This window comes from Typopeltis vanoorti, chromosome 9 (genome assembly GCF_054136105.1).
Source record: "Typopeltis vanoorti isolate ZY-2024b chromosome 9, IOZ_Tvanoo_1.0, whole genome shotgun sequence".
Classification (NCBI taxonomy): domain Eukaryota; kingdom Metazoa; phylum Arthropoda; class Arachnida; order Uropygi; family Thelyphonidae; genus Typopeltis; species Typopeltis vanoorti.
In genome coordinates, this window is record NC_143557.1 from 97,555,374 (window position 1) to 97,571,152 (window position 15,779).

A 15,779-nucleotide genomic window follows, 5' to 3' on the forward strand; every position below is an offset into this window, starting at 1 on the left:
TTTAGCATCCCCTTCCACTCATTCATCACTCTCCAAGTAAAAATCTAGTCTTCACACCCTTGCTAACAACACTCTTATTCAATTTAAAAATTAAAAAACATCCAAATACAGGGGACAAGATATGTTTCAGAAGCAAGAAAATGGCTGATAAATTATCAAAAAATCGCTGCTTTCATTATTCATCAAAATAATGCATCATGTCACAAAACAGGCACAGATTCTCCTCTAGAATTAGCTTCAGAATCACAAGGGAGTGATTTTACCAAACTTATTGACCTGATTATTCACTAGATCTCAAACCAATTGATGCATTTTTCAGATGAGGTGGAAAGAGTTTTTGTGACAGTAATCCAAATACTTCACACTGAGGCAACTGAAGAAAGTGATTGCCTGCATATGCCAGCATTCCTATGGAACAGAGATGCAGACTGAAAATACCTAGTGGGAACAAACAAGGTGAAGGTCTGAGAAGTTAAGGAGTCGTTGTTCGTTGTTAGGTAGTTTATTAAACTTACCACCATATAATCCACCCATAGTACTCTCTACTTAAGTTCAAGCCTCGTCGCCAACTGGAGGAACTTTTTCTAAGCCTATCTTTGATTGGTTCCCAAGTTATTCAATCTCTGGCATAGGAAAGTGGGTTTTTTTTCTCCTGGAAACTTAGGTTTTTTGGGAAATTTCCGTAAACTCAAGAAAATCGACTGTAGAACATTACATTATTTCAGACAAAAACATATCCTGTTAGGGTTAGGTACCAAGAGATGGCAGTACTTGTTTACTTGTCTCTTCATCGGTTGCTGCTTATAATTAGTGATAGTCTTGGGCTAGCTATCTCTGATTGGCCACTGGTAGAGATTGAACTGCCCACTCAGTCTCCAAAAGCTAGTCAGGGTTAAAAGGCCTCGCCTATTCCCTATATGGGAATAAAAGCCATTAGCTGATAGTATTCTCTGGTATGGATGCTTATTGTCCTTCATGTTGATGTTTAGTGGAGAAACACTGAGACAATAATTACTAAATTTATTTAGCCAGAATTTAGTCAGAATCTCAGCCAAAATTTAGCCAGCACTTGTTTACTTGTCTCTTCATCGGTTGCTGCTTATAATTAATGATAGTCTTAGGTGAGAATATATTGTTGGAAGTAGAGGAAATAAGAGATCTGGGGGAAATAGTGGATAAGGATCTAAAATTTAGGGGACACATTGCCAAAATTGTGAAGACAACACAAAGGCTTCTGGGAATGATGTGGAGGACACTGATGTGTAGAAGTAGGGAGATTCTTGTTCTGTTGTATAAGGCTTTGATTAGGCCACACATGGACTATTGTGCCCAGATTTGGTCACCGGGTTTTCAGAAGGATGAAGAGATGTTGGAAAGGGTCCAAAGGCGACTGACTAAGGTAGTTTCTGACCTCTGGAATGTCGAGTATGAGGAAAGATTGAGAAGATGTAATGTGCAGAGTCTGGTGGACAGGAGGAAGAGGGGAGATATGATAGAGACCTACAAGTTGGTAAGGGTTGTTATAGGATTATTGGTGGAGAAGTTCAACAGAGAATAGTGGGAGATCAGGGGAGAACCAGAGGTCATCCCTGGAAACTGTATAAAAAGGGTGTGAGTAGGTGAGTGAGAGGCAGGTTTTTTTCGTGCAGAGTTGTGAATGATTGGAATGTCTTGCCTGAGAGTGTGGTGTCTACAAAGAATTTGAATGTGTTTAAGACACGGTATGATGAGATGTGTGTGTGTGTGTGATAAAAGGACCTCCCAGATGAGTCTTTGACTCCATGAGGTCTTGGGGTAATAATAATAATAATAATAATAATAATAATAATAATAATTTATTACACCAATATTTTGCTTTGGTCACGAATGCATCGTCATGGACACAAAGAAATACATTAAGCATGTGCCTGCAGGCACACTAGCAAGCCAGCAAGCACAGACTAAGTGAAAAGGTGGGATCCTACAGATCCTAACTGGCACCTCTATAGGTGTTGTGATGGAATTTTGCTGAAAGATTGGCTTCAAAATTTATTATTATTATTATTATTATTATTAAACAAGACCTCATGGAGTCAAAGACTCATCTAGGAGGTCCTTTTATCTCACACACATCTCATCATACCGGGTCTTAAACACATTCAAACTCCTTGCAGACACCACACTCTCAGGCAAGGCATTCCAATCATTCACAACTCTGCACGAAAAAAACCTGCCTCTCACTACCCTACTCACACCCTCTTTATACAGTTTCCAGGGATGACCTCTGGTTTTCCCCTGATCTCCCACTATTCGCTGTAGAACTTCTCCACCATTGATCCTATAGCAACCCCTTACCAACTTGTAGGTCTCTATCATATCTCCCCTCTTCCTTCTCTCCACTAGTCTCTGCAAATTACATCTTTTCAATCTTTCCTCATACTCGACATTCCAGAGGTCAGAAACTACCTTAGTCAGTCGCCTTTGGACCCTTTCCAACATCTCTTCATCCTTCTGAAAACCAGGTGACCAAATCTGGGCACAATAGTCCATGTGTGGCCTAATCAAAGCCTTATACAATGGAACAAGAATCTCCCTACTTCTACACGTCAGTGTCCTCCTCATCATTCCCAGAAGTCTTTGTGTTCTTCACAATTTTGGCGATGTGTCCCCTAAATTTTAGATCCTTATCCACTATCACTCCCAGATCTCTTATTTCCTCTACTTCCAACAATATATTCTCACCAAGCATAAATTCTGCATCCCATCTTTGTTTTCCAAATTTTAAAACCTTACATTTTGCAACATTGAACTCACATCCCCATTTGCTTGCCCAATCACTCAATTTATTCAAGTCTTCTTGCAAGGCCACAACATCTTCACTACTCTTTATGGTTCGTCCCAACTTTGCATCATCTGCAAACAACTGAATATCTCCATCCAAATCTTCGCCAATATCATTAATATACAAGTTAAATAGTAATGGCCCTAAAACAGATCCCTGAGGCACTCCACTAGTGACTTTCCTTTTCCTGGATATTGCACCCCCATACACAACTTGTTGATACCTATCAGATAGCCAGTCTCCAATCCAATGCACTAATCTAATATCCAACCCCATCTGCTCTAGTTTGACTGTCAACTTATCATGAGGTACTCTATCAAAAGCTTTTGCGAAATCCAAGTATATTACTGTGTATCCTTCTCCTCTGTCCAAGGAAGCAGTCACTTTATTGTAATAAGTAAGTAGATTACTAAAACACAACCTCCCTTTAGCAAATCCATGCTGTCCATCAAAGATTATACCATTGTTGTCAACCCAACTCGGGATCCTAGTTCTCACAAGCTTCTCCAACAACTTAACCACAACACCTGACACACAGATAGGCCTATAGTTTGATGCTTGAGTTCGATCACCTCCTTTATGAAGTGGCACAATCTTGCCCTCCTTCCACTCTTTAGGGACTTGACCAAGTGCAAGACTCGTATTAAAAAAATATGTCAAGGCAGGTGTCAACTCTCTGGCACATTCCTTCAGAATACGCGGTGATATATTATCAAGTCCCACAGCCTTATTTACATCTAGTTTACTCAACTCCCCAAACACCTCTTGCTCACTTACAGTCAGTCTCTCCTCCCCATCATCAACTGCTCTTAATCTCTCCATGAAGTCACATTCACAAGATTGAAAGATCTTTATGAACTGCTCATTAAGTATCTCCACCACACATTCTGCAACAGCTGTCTTTATACCATTTCCTCCAATCAATGTCATCCTTCCATAATCATTCTTTCTTTTGCTGGCTGCATATCGAAAGAACTCCCTAGGATTCTTTTTAGCTTCATTAGCTAACTGCTGTTCATACCTCTCTTTAGCTACTCTCACCAACCAAGTCACTCTCCTTGCCTGGTCTTTGTAGAACTCATGAAATTGGTTACTTCCACTTCTCTTATGCTGCCTCCACAATGCCCTTTTTCTCTGTATTGCATGCTTAATCTCTTTATTCATCCATCTCACACCTAACTTATTTAACCTTCTCACCCGTGGTATACATTTAGACATTGCATCCACTAAATATTTTTTGAAAATCCCCCAAGCTGCATTGATCTCTTTTCCAGCTAACTCCTCATTCCATGCTACACCTGCAAGCTGTCTCCTGAGCTCTTCATAATCACTCCCCTTTTAGTTCCACATTTACCCTTTTTTCACAGGGGTCCTTGCACTGCTGGCAACCACCCAAGTAATCACCTCATGGTCACTTTCACCAATTGGTGGATGATTTGATACCTCATTGATAATTACATCCTCCGATGAGATGACCAAATCCAAGACCCTTAATCCTCTTGTGCCCTCTGTTACATACTGTCTGAGGTAGTTATCCCTCAAAAACTCAAGAAACTCATTTTCTTTACTTCCAGTTGCTATCTCTTCATTCCAGTCTATATTGCCATAATTAAAATCACCCATAATGATCACCCTTTTCTTATTTGCTTGGCTTATTTGACCATACATTTCACTATCACCACCATCCACATTACCAGGTCTATAACAACATCCCACCAAGTATTTGATTCTATTCACCTCTATCTCACACCATACTGCCTCAAAACCACTGGTATAGTAAAGCAAGTCATCTGAATTGGTTAATATTTGATGAATGTTGTCATGCTGTGGTGGATTCTAGAAATATTCTCTCAGATTTATATCTGCTTCTGTATAAAAAATTATCTGCAGATTTTTTTCACTAAGCATCAACACGAGTCAACATGGTACTAATAACCTTTAGTGAGTTGAATTCAATAAAAATTAGTGTATGTGTATATTTAGGTATTAAGAAGGCAATTTTTTCATTTTAACTGTCATTTTATTATCATACTGTTGTAAGCATTGTGTGAATTCTTCCTTTTATCCATCTCTCTTTTTCTGCCTTCAACAAAGAAGAAGTTCTTTGTTCTTATTGTGTACAATTAATGTAAAACTTGTAATAATATGGTGATACATCATGTTGCTACTTGTATATGGAAAATATATGACTTCTGCATTGATTTCATCTTAGTATCTTCCATTGATAAGACCTCAATAAAGGGTAAAACTGGTCATGGTACTGACTCTTCCCATAATGCATGGCTATATATATATATATATATATATATATATATATATACACATACATGTATATGTTCAAAAGGGAGTGTGCTCAGCATAATGGGATACTGAAGCTTAAAATATATATATATATAATTTCTTGTCATGTATAATTATGCTTTGTAACCAAATATATATATAAAAAAAATTCTACACTAAGATAGTTTCCAGTCTCCAGAGTTGGGTACGTAAAAAGATTGAGGAAATGCAATTTACAGAGTCTAGCAGATAGCATAAGAATGGAGAATACATATGATTAATGTGGACAAGATTGTTTATGGAATGAGGTGAAACAGTGATAGAACAAGAGGCCATCCCTGGGAACTGATAGTGAGAGAGATATAAAGAGTGTGAGAAGGAGACTGAGGAGCAGATTTTTTGCATGGAGAGTAGTTAATGGGTGGAAAGCATTGCCTGAGAGAGTGCAGTGAATGCAGAAACAGTGGATGAATTTAAAGCATGATTTGATGAGGTATGTTTGTAATAGTGGGACACCTGCAATGACTATTTTGATTCCATCGAGGTCTGATGATTAAAATAACGTCTCCTAATATCATGTTTCAGTCCTTGGCATACATATTTTGTCATTCAGATGTTGCCCATTGTTTACACGCAGTTATATCCACTTAATTTTGAATAGTTACTTCTTTGTATTTCTACACTGATAATGCTATATGAGATGCATAGTGAAATATTTGTTCATGTAATTTATTTATTAAATTCTTCACCTGTTTTTTTTTTTTATTGGCATAATAGCGAGAATGTGTGACAAGAGAGGACTGGTATATGTGGATGCTTGGAGTGCGTTTGAGGAAAGAGAGGAGTTGTATGCGAGAGACCGTTTACATTTGAATGAGGAAGGACGTAGGCATCTGGAGAGATTGCTGTTCTGAACGAGTCAGTGTGTCCCAGGGAGGATGATAGCAGGGGTGGCCTCTTGTGGGAATGGATACTTGGGAGAAGGGAGACAATGTCAGGTAAGACTGAGCCCAGTGGAGTCTAGAAGGGATAATGCTGGGTATAGAAACAATGGCATTTATATGCTGTATACTAATGCCAGGAGTATCCGGAATAAGGGAGAGGAATTGGTGGCGCAGATAGCATCAGCCTGGCCAAAAATTATTGCGATCACTGAGACGTGGTTGACAGAAGGGGATATAAAAACAGAAATAGAAGTCGCTGGGTATAGCATTTTTTGCCAGGATAGGACGGGAAAGCGTGGTGGTGGGGTGCTGCTTATGATAAGTGATGACCTATGTCCTCTAAGAGTGGAGAATTTGGAAGGAAGTGAGACAAATGATTTTGAGAGCGTATGGTGTGAGGTAGAGGTAGGCAAGACAGGATATTTAGTGGGGTGTTGCTACAGACCCAGGAGCACAGAGGATGGGGACCAGGAGATGTTTAGACAGCTAAGTTTGGCAAGTGCAAGAAGAATGATTGTTATGGGAGATTTTAACTTCAGTAGTATAAATTGGAGAGAGGAAGATGCATGTAACAATAGGGAAAGGAATTTCTAGAATTCTTGAGGGACAAATGTCTTAGGCAACATGTAACAGAGGGAACAAGAGGTTCAAAAATTTTGGATTTGGTTATAGCATCAGAAGAGTTGATAATAACTGAGTTGACGTCTCTCCCACCAGTTGGAGAGAGTGACCATATGGTGTTGACTTGGAAAATGAATAGACATGCAGGAGTATCAAAGAGACGGGAACTTATGTGGAATTATAAGGCAGGTGATTATAATAGTCTTAGACGTCAACTTCGGGAAGTTTCATGGAGGGAGGAATTGGAAGGCCGGGATATCACCAGTGCGTGGGAAATTGTGAACGAATATTTGTTATCAGCAATGGTAAGTTGTATACCACGAGTGAAGAAGAGGGCGCAATTTGGAGTAAAGTGGATGACAAACAATATTAAACAGGAATTGCATGTGAAAAAGAGGCTATGGAAGAGATATAAGGAGACAGGTGAAGAGATGCATGAGGAATATAAGACACAGGCCAGAAGAGTGACTCGTGTGGTAAGGAAAGCGAAACTGGAATATGAGAGGAGATTGGCCCTAAGATCCAAAGAAAATCCTAGGGAATTTTTTAGCTTTGTGGCCAGTAGGAGGAGAAATGACTGTGGAAGAATGATATTGTGGGATAAAAATGGGAATAGAGTGACTGATGCAGAGGACATAGTGGAATTGTTCAATGAACACTTTATTGGAGTATTTCATCCTAGAGGAGTCAGTTTTAATGCTAGAGGGATAGGACTGGTACAAGGTCTGGAGGTACAGGAGGAGAGTGTGTTTCAGATACTGAGTACTCTGGATGTCAGTAAAGCTGTGGGACTGGATGGTATTTCGCCACGAGTTTTGAGAGAATGTGCTAGGGAATTGACAATACCTTTAACGTGGCTTTTCAATGAAAGTCTGGCTTTGGCGAAGGTGCCCAGGGAATGGAAGGAAGGTAAGATAGTGCCATTGCATAAGGGTGGTAACAGACTGGAAGTGTCTAATTATAGGCCAGTCTGTGTGTCATCAGTAGTTGTTAAGATCTTGGAGAAAGTAGTGAGGGACCGTGTACAGCATTGGGCAGATGAGGGTGATGTTATCTGTGAGAATCAACATGGATTTGTGAAAGGACGCTCTTGTTTTAGCAATATGCTAGCCTTTTATAATAAAGTTACAAGAGCATTAGATGAGGGAGGGAAAGGCATATACTGCAATTTTCTTAGACTTGGCGAAGGCATTTGACAGGGTGCCACATGATAAGCTGATATTTAAGTTGCAGCATGGGTCTGGATGTCAGATTGGTCAACTGGATTCAGGATTGGCTGTCTGATAGGTATCAGAGAGTTGTGTATGGTGGAGCAGTTTCCAGGAGGCAGAGGGTTACAAGTGGGGTCCCACAGGGCTCAGTACTAGGACCTATATTGTTTAACCTTTATATCAATGACATAGCCAGTGGATTGCAGGGGGATATTCAGTTGTTTGCGGATGATGCGAAGCTGGGAAGGATTATTAGTAATAGTGCAGATGTGGCAGCCCTGCAAGAGGATTTAAATAAGCTAGATATATGGGCAAATGAATGGGGGTGTCAATTTAATGCAGCAAAATGTAAGGTCTTGAGGTTTGGGAAACATCGATGGGATGCTGCATACTCTATGGGAGGAGTTATACTGGAGGAAGTAGGGGAGACAAGAGATCTGGGGTTGATGATTGATAGAAACCTGAAGTTTAGGGGACATATTGCAAAGGTGGTGAAGGTAACACAGAGGATTGCTGCTATTATGAGAAGGACACTGACCTGCAGAGATAAGAGGGTTATCATTCCGTTGTATAAGTCTCTGATCAGACCACACTTGGACTATTGTTCTCAGATTTGGTCCCCAGGATTTGAAGGGGATAAATTAACTGTGGAAAGGATACAAAGACGGATGACAAAGATGGTTTCAGGACTGTACAAGGATAGTTATGAAGATCGGCTGAGAGAATGTGGACTGCAGAGTTTGGTGGATAGAAGAAAGAGTGGTGATATGATTGAGACTTTTAAACTGTTGAGAGGTGGTTACAGGGTTGACACTGGGGAGTTCTTTCGCTTGGTTGATTAGCGGGAAGGAGTGATGACAAGAGGCCATCCCTGGAAGTTACGAAAGGAAACTGTGAGCAAGAGGGTAAGGAGTGGTTTCTTTGTGTGGAGGGTGTTTGAGCCGTGGAATGCATTGCCTGATGGAGTGGTGGGAGCGAGAACGGTCAGTGAGTTTAAAGAGTGGTATGATAAACTTTGTGTTTCTCAGGGGGGGACCTCCCCTCGATGAGTCTTGACAGACTTTATGTCTTAGAAAGGACCTCCCTCGATGAGTCTTTTGACTCCTTGGAGGCCTGAATAATAATAATAATAATAATAATTATTTTCTAATGGTTATATTAATTGTAGTTTAGTTTATGCAGAGAAGAGTAGAGATTTACAAGATAGTTATATTACTATATATAGCCTTGCCCATGCTAAACCTAACTATTATGTGTAAATTTGATCACCTAGTTTCTGTGGTGATAAAGAAAGAGATGGGACCAGAGACCAGTGATTGAGGCAGTGCAATACAATATCAAGGCTTCAGAATATTGTCCTAGTTATTCTTTTTTGACACCCTCTCCAGAATCTCATCATCACAGATAACATGTGACTAAATTGGTGCACAATAGTGAAGGTGTGGTCTGAATTAAGGCCTTATACAGTGGTTCAGCTACTTTTTTTTTTTTTTTTTTTTTATGTTTACTTGTCACTGTCCACTTTATCATACTTGTATGATCTTCTTACAATGAACTTCAGGCCTCTGGTGATCATGGCATCGGACAACCTTGAGGTGATGTAAATTACATGGCTTTGTAGAAAGGCAGAAGAGAGGTAATAAAATATAGTGAAAATATTAATGAGCACTCTGTTAGCATTTATCATGCTGGTGGGAATGATACTGTGCAACACATATAAGGGAAGCAATTGTCAAGGAACTGGAAGTGAAGGAAACATATGTTCGAAGCATTCAGTAGGCTATATATTAATAAGACTGTGGGAATGTATGGATGATGTGCCACTATGTATTACTTTTAGGGAATATATAAAAGAGTTGACTGTGCCCTGGGGAGTCTAGCACTCCATGACTGCCCCTCCTCCCACCACCCAAGAAGTGGAAAGTAGACCAAAATAATGCTGTTGCACAAAGTGTGCCTCAGATGTTTCCCATTACAGATTAATCTGTGTATTTGTAGTTGTGGTTAAGGTATTATAGAGATCGGTTAGGAATGGAATACAAGATTGGGTGGATATACATAGGTGATGAATGTGCTGGATAAAGAAAACTCATGTATGGTAATATTTTTGAATTTTGCAGAGGTATTTCACAGATTATCATATGACCCAGTTGCAGTGGCATAGCTAGTGGGGGGGGGGTACTTTGAACCTTTTTGAACTTTTACAATTAATTCTAAAATACAGTTTCGAGAACTCATTTCCAAATATTGTAATACTACTGCGAATTTTCCTCATAATTGCTGTAAGTCGTGGTTAGTTGTGAGCAGGGCTGCACCAACCTGAGGGTGCAAGGAGTGCATCGCACCCGGGTGGCAACATTGATAGGGCGGCATTTTATGTAACTAATATCTAATTTGGATTATACAATGCAGTATTAGGGGCGCCCGATAAAAATTTGCACCCAGGCGGCAAATGCCCTTGGCGTGCACCTGGTTGTGAGAGGAGTTTTTCTAAATAAAATTGATTAAGAATTACCTATATTATTATGAAATAGACTTCGCCAATGTCATCAACGATTTTGCTAACAGAAAAGCAAGAAAAAATAACATTTTAGAATGTTGAAATTAAAGTTTTATTTCAAAAATAAACATAGTGTTTTAATTTATTTCCTAACTTAATTTATTTCCGGCAAACTCAGGGACCGCCCCAGGCGGCAACAGCTCTAGCTATGCCACTGCCCAGTTGGTGTAGGCTTGGGGGGGGGGGGAGAGGGGATATTGATGGGTGAAATGAACAGGAGACTGGTTGTTTGAATGATACCAGGAAGTTGAATATGAAGGGTGGGATGTTGTGAGACAGTGTCCTAGAAAAGGAGGTTAATCAGTTGCATGCTGTGAGGTTCTTGGCTTCCACTGTTTAACTTATTTATGATATTTCATGCAGACTGATAGGCAATATATAGTTATTTGCTGGTCTTGCAAAGTTGAGAAAAGTTATACAGAATGATGCTAATGACAATTCCTTCAAAAAGATTTAGTGTATCTTTTAGCTTGGATAAATGAAGTTGCAATTTTAATGTTAGAGGCCTCAAGTCAGAAGGCAAACCGCAAATGTTGTAAAGACTACACAGTATATCGCTACTTTGAGACAATGATTTCTTTAGAGATAAAGAGATCATTCTACCACTGTGTAAGACACTTGTCAGACTACACATGGACTATTGTGTGCATATTTTGTGGCTTGGTTTCTGTTGTGATGTGGAAAGCTTGCAAGGGCTTTAGAGACAAAAAGACTAAATAGTATTGATGCTCTGGAATGTTAGTTATGGGAAGAGGCTGAAAAAAATTGTATAAAAAAGTGATGAACAAGGAAATGAGTAGAATCTTCATGTTTTTTATATAGAGAGTAGCGTGTGAGTGGAATGCATTAATACAGAAAATTTTGTGAATGTGATTTAGAGTATAGTATGATGAATATGCTGCTATTTGAGCGAGACCATCCACAAGTCTAATAAGTCCATCATAGAGAAGGGTTAAATAATGATATTAATAATAATGTATTATTCCATTTTTTTTAAACCTTTGTCCAGAGAGGGACAAAGAGTGAATATTTGTTACGTAATTTTTTAGAGAAAAATTAGGTAACTGACACACAAGTTATTTGTGTGGCAGTTTGTGCCATCTAATGAGGAGGGAGAGGGTAGTCTAAAATTCTAGAAAATAACATTACATATATATTATATCACTCTCACATTCAAGAGGTCACAAAAACAATAGCCAATCAATGATGTGTGTGTGTGGGGGGGGGGGGGGGGAAGGTCAAGAGAAAGACAGTCTATTGATATTGTTTTTGAAGAGCTTATTTGAAGTATTCTTCATGTAGAAGCTGTTCCAGAGAAAAGAGGATGGAAATGAAAGATAAGTGAGAGTAGTAGGTTTGATGGTTAGTAAGTCAACTGTAAATGGATGTTGGGCAGCTGTTGCTTTTTATTTTAGGTGATGTAGAAATTACAAGAGTAATGGATGCAAGTTTGCTAAATAGAACCTATAAAAATATCTGCAGAAATAACACAATGCAGAAACTGTTTATGAGACAGTGGCTTGGATAGAGAGTTTGTGAGAAAAGGTTCATCAGTTAGCTGAATTTTCCTATTCCAGATTATCGAGAATTTTAAGAGGTTTTTGGCACACCACCCAAAATGTAAGAGTAGTATTCTAAGGATAGATGGAGTTGGGATTTATACAAAGAAGCTAGATAGATAAAAAGTAATGTCTTTAGCAAATGGAATTGGTATACAGTAGAGAAAAATTTAAGAGAATGTAGGTACTCAGTTCCTGTACTCAGTGCACTGCTGCTGCTGCTGTTTGATTTATGTTAATGATATCAAGGATAATTTGAAGGGTAATATTCAGTTATTTCCCGATAATAGTAAATACAGCAGTAAATAACAGTGAGTTAGAGATCCTGTAATCTACAAGATCTCTAACTCACTAATCTAATCTAATCTAATCTACAGGTTTGAACAGGCTGACATGGTCAGCAATGTCAGTCTGTTCAAACATCATATGCCATCTTTATCATGAAGGTTGATAATTGGCAATATTGTTATTTACCACTTCCCAAATAAAAATTCTAGTCCTCACATATCTGCTAAGACACTTATAATAGCTTCCTGTTCAATATGCCAAAATGTCAAGTTTTGCACTTTGCTTTGTTCAATAGGCTGCAAAGATTGCAAGCTATATATCATATTGATGGAATTACACTGCAAGAAATTGATGCAACTAGGGGGATTTTGAGATGAAGGTGGACAGGGAACTAATATTCAGCTGACATATTGCAAATGCAGACAAAATAGCTTACAGGATCACATGGATGTTGAAAAGCACACCAACAATTATTAATCCTCTTTATAAAGCTTTAATATGACACCATCTGGACAACTCTGTTTAGATTTAGCTATATGGGTTTCTTGGGGGATGAACAGTGATGGGTGATCACAATGGTATCATGTCTGCGTAATAATTTCTGTGAGAATAGAGTTATTTGTGAGTTGCAAAAATCAGTTGATATGCAGAAGAGAGTGGATATGATAGAAACATAAGTCACTAAAGAAGTTTTATAGAATAGATACAGGGGAAAATTTTTCAGGCTATGGGGGAAAGAATTACACCTGTGGAAGTTCAGTAAAAGTGTATTAGCAGACATGCAAGGACTAGATTTTTTATTTGGGAAGTGGTAACTAACACTATTGCCAATTACCAACCTTCATGATAAAGATGGTATATGACGTTGATGATGATATGAAAGTTAATGAGAGATGTTTATTGAGCAGGACAGGCTTGTTTTTTGCAAATAATATAAAGTTTGTTCAGGAGAGCAATGAGGATTTATGCTTGTGTTGTAGTCAGTACAAGCTCTACATGTTTCAGGATTCTGTGCAAAGATATGAATGTGCATCCCAAATTTTTTTGTAAAAATAAAAAAAAAAAAAAGTCTAGAAATTTTGTGGACTCAAAAACTTGCATTGTCTTCTCAATGTGCATATGTTTTGTTGCATTTTTATAGATTTTATTGCATTGTCCATGAGTATGCTTTTATTCTGTAGTAATTTACTTTTAACAAAAATTCATACTAAACTACTAAGCTAAGAATAAATTCAAACAAAGCTATTGTTCATATATAGGATCTATTTCAAGTTTAATGGTATTGTCAGAAACTGTTTCAGTGAGATCCTTCAGTGCTTTTAAAAATTCCAGGATTTTTTATGAATGGTGCTTACTGCTTTTGTTTGCATTGTAAAAAATTACATAATTGAATACAACAGAATTCATGAATTTTTCATATTTATATTCTGCACCAAGCACAAGGCTCCTTGAAGCATGAGGCCCTGTGTGACTCAGAGGTTGCACACCCATGAAGCCATTTGTGGTTGTAGCTATTATGATTATTACATGACACCTTCAAGAAATCCAAGGACTCATCACAAGAGAGCACTCTACTCTTTTACTTTACTCCACAACATACATCTCACCATCTCTCTTACTACTTAATTACCTACCACTACTAATAATTAACTAATAACTTACTACTTAATTAATAGGTTGCTATCCCTTCTCCACTCATCTGTTCCCAAAAACAGCCTATTCTGATCTCTAGAAAGATAGGATTTCTTTGGGAACAGATGAGTGGGGGAAGGGATAGCAGTTCAGTGTTGCTAAGTGTAAGGTTGTACAAGAAGAGAGAATGTGAAAAGAGTGTGAGATCCCATGAGGAAATGCTTCTTTACCATCAGTACACTCTGGAGACACATTACCATTGTGGAAGGTCATATAGCCCATGCACTGGCATAATCACTTATCTATGGGCTCATCAGTAGATCAGTGTTTTTTGGAAGACAGTCATACTCATTTGAGAACAACTGCTGATGATGTTATCTTCTGGACCAGTATTGCATCCTTGAAAAGATTTGTGTTTACTTTTACATTGATAAGGCTTGTTGCTGAATTGTAATCCATTTAATGAAACTTTTCAATGGAATGTGAGGAGAGTCCTGCTTTGTTTTTCCTATTCATGTTCAACACATCTGTCTGGCCAAAATATAGTGTCACTAAGAGTTCCAAATATATGCATCAAGAATGTGGAAGATCAGGGGATCAAATAATTATGTATTTCTTTGTGTTTTTTTTTGTTTATTTAATTAATATCTTTCACTTTCTTTAATCTTCCCTGACTAAAATAATTAGACCCTCCTAAAACTAAGATAATTGGACATTACTACTGAAAACAGAATTTTTTTTAGATAGTTAAAACTGAAAGGATGTCTTTATCTAGTTAGATAAAGACATCCTTTCAGTTTTAACTATCTATTACTTTTAAAACCTCTTCAAGTTTTATAGCACACACAATATGCCTGTAACATATAGATAACACTATTCTTTCTTAAATAAATTTTAATGTCACATGAAGCCTTTTTATAATGCATTTTCTAAATAATTATATTCTCTATCTTTTTTTTTAGTTCTTCCTCTAGGTCACAAGGAGGAAAAGCAAGGTCACAGACTTACTCAGCACTTGCAAACAGCCATGTTTCTTGGCAACCACAAAAAACAACCTGTACATATTCTCCTTTTGTATATAACCAACATTATAAAAGCTCTGATGATGATGACCAGAAAGTAAATTTGAATCTTCCTGATCCTAGCACCTTTGCATCGATTTCTCAGCATTCGCATATTATGACCAATGGAAATCTAAATCTGCCATCTGTACAAATACCACAGGGATTAACTATTAAACAAGAACCTCAACTGGAAGAAAGTGAAAGTAAGTCTGAGCTCATAGAATATGTAATGTAAGTTAGAAATACTTTATATCTGCTTATTTGTGTTGTGTGCATAGCATAGCATAGTATTCTTGTTATATATCTGTTGTAGTCCAATGTATCACCAATTTGTGTTTATGAATAAAATGCAATAATAACTTGGAGAATGCTTAAAAATAAGAATTTTTTTCAAAAAGCAAAATGACATCATGTATTCCACAAATACAGATTTATATATGTGCAATATATCCAAAAGTGCCTGGCTAGATGAAAATAACAAATTATATGGTTAACTTAGTTATAAATTGGAAGTAACAAGGCATAGAAAGTAATATTTTGGGAGCATACAGGATGTTAGAAACATACCTGTGTTGTTATTCTTATTCAGAAAAACTGATGCACAGCAAATTCATCAAAACTTTTCTGGTGGTTTTCATGAGTATTTTCCTTTAAAGGTATAATAAGAAACACTTAAGAACATGCAGGAACAGATTTCTGATAGGCAACTCTTTAAGCAAAGAAAACAATTACCATCCTTCTGATGTTTGGCCAAACTTACCAGGTATGATGATGATTGGAGTTTTCCTGATAATGATGG

General features: G+C 37.8%; 1 protein-coding gene across 5 annotated transcripts in view; it reads left to right on the forward strand.

Annotated features, from left to right (window-relative positions):
- Positions 1–15,779, forward strand: part of LOC150103284 (uncharacterized) — a 162,990-nt gene that overhangs the window by 105,827 nt on the left and 41,384 nt on the right. For all 5 annotated transcript variants that reach the window (XM_090397891.1, XM_090397892.1, XM_090397893.1 and 2 more), the window contains one exon: positions 14,879–15,183. In XM_090397891.1, the coding sequence (XP_090254017.1) occupies positions 14,879–15,183 (305 nt within the window). The remainder of the gene's footprint in view (positions 1–14,878; positions 15,184–15,779) is intronic.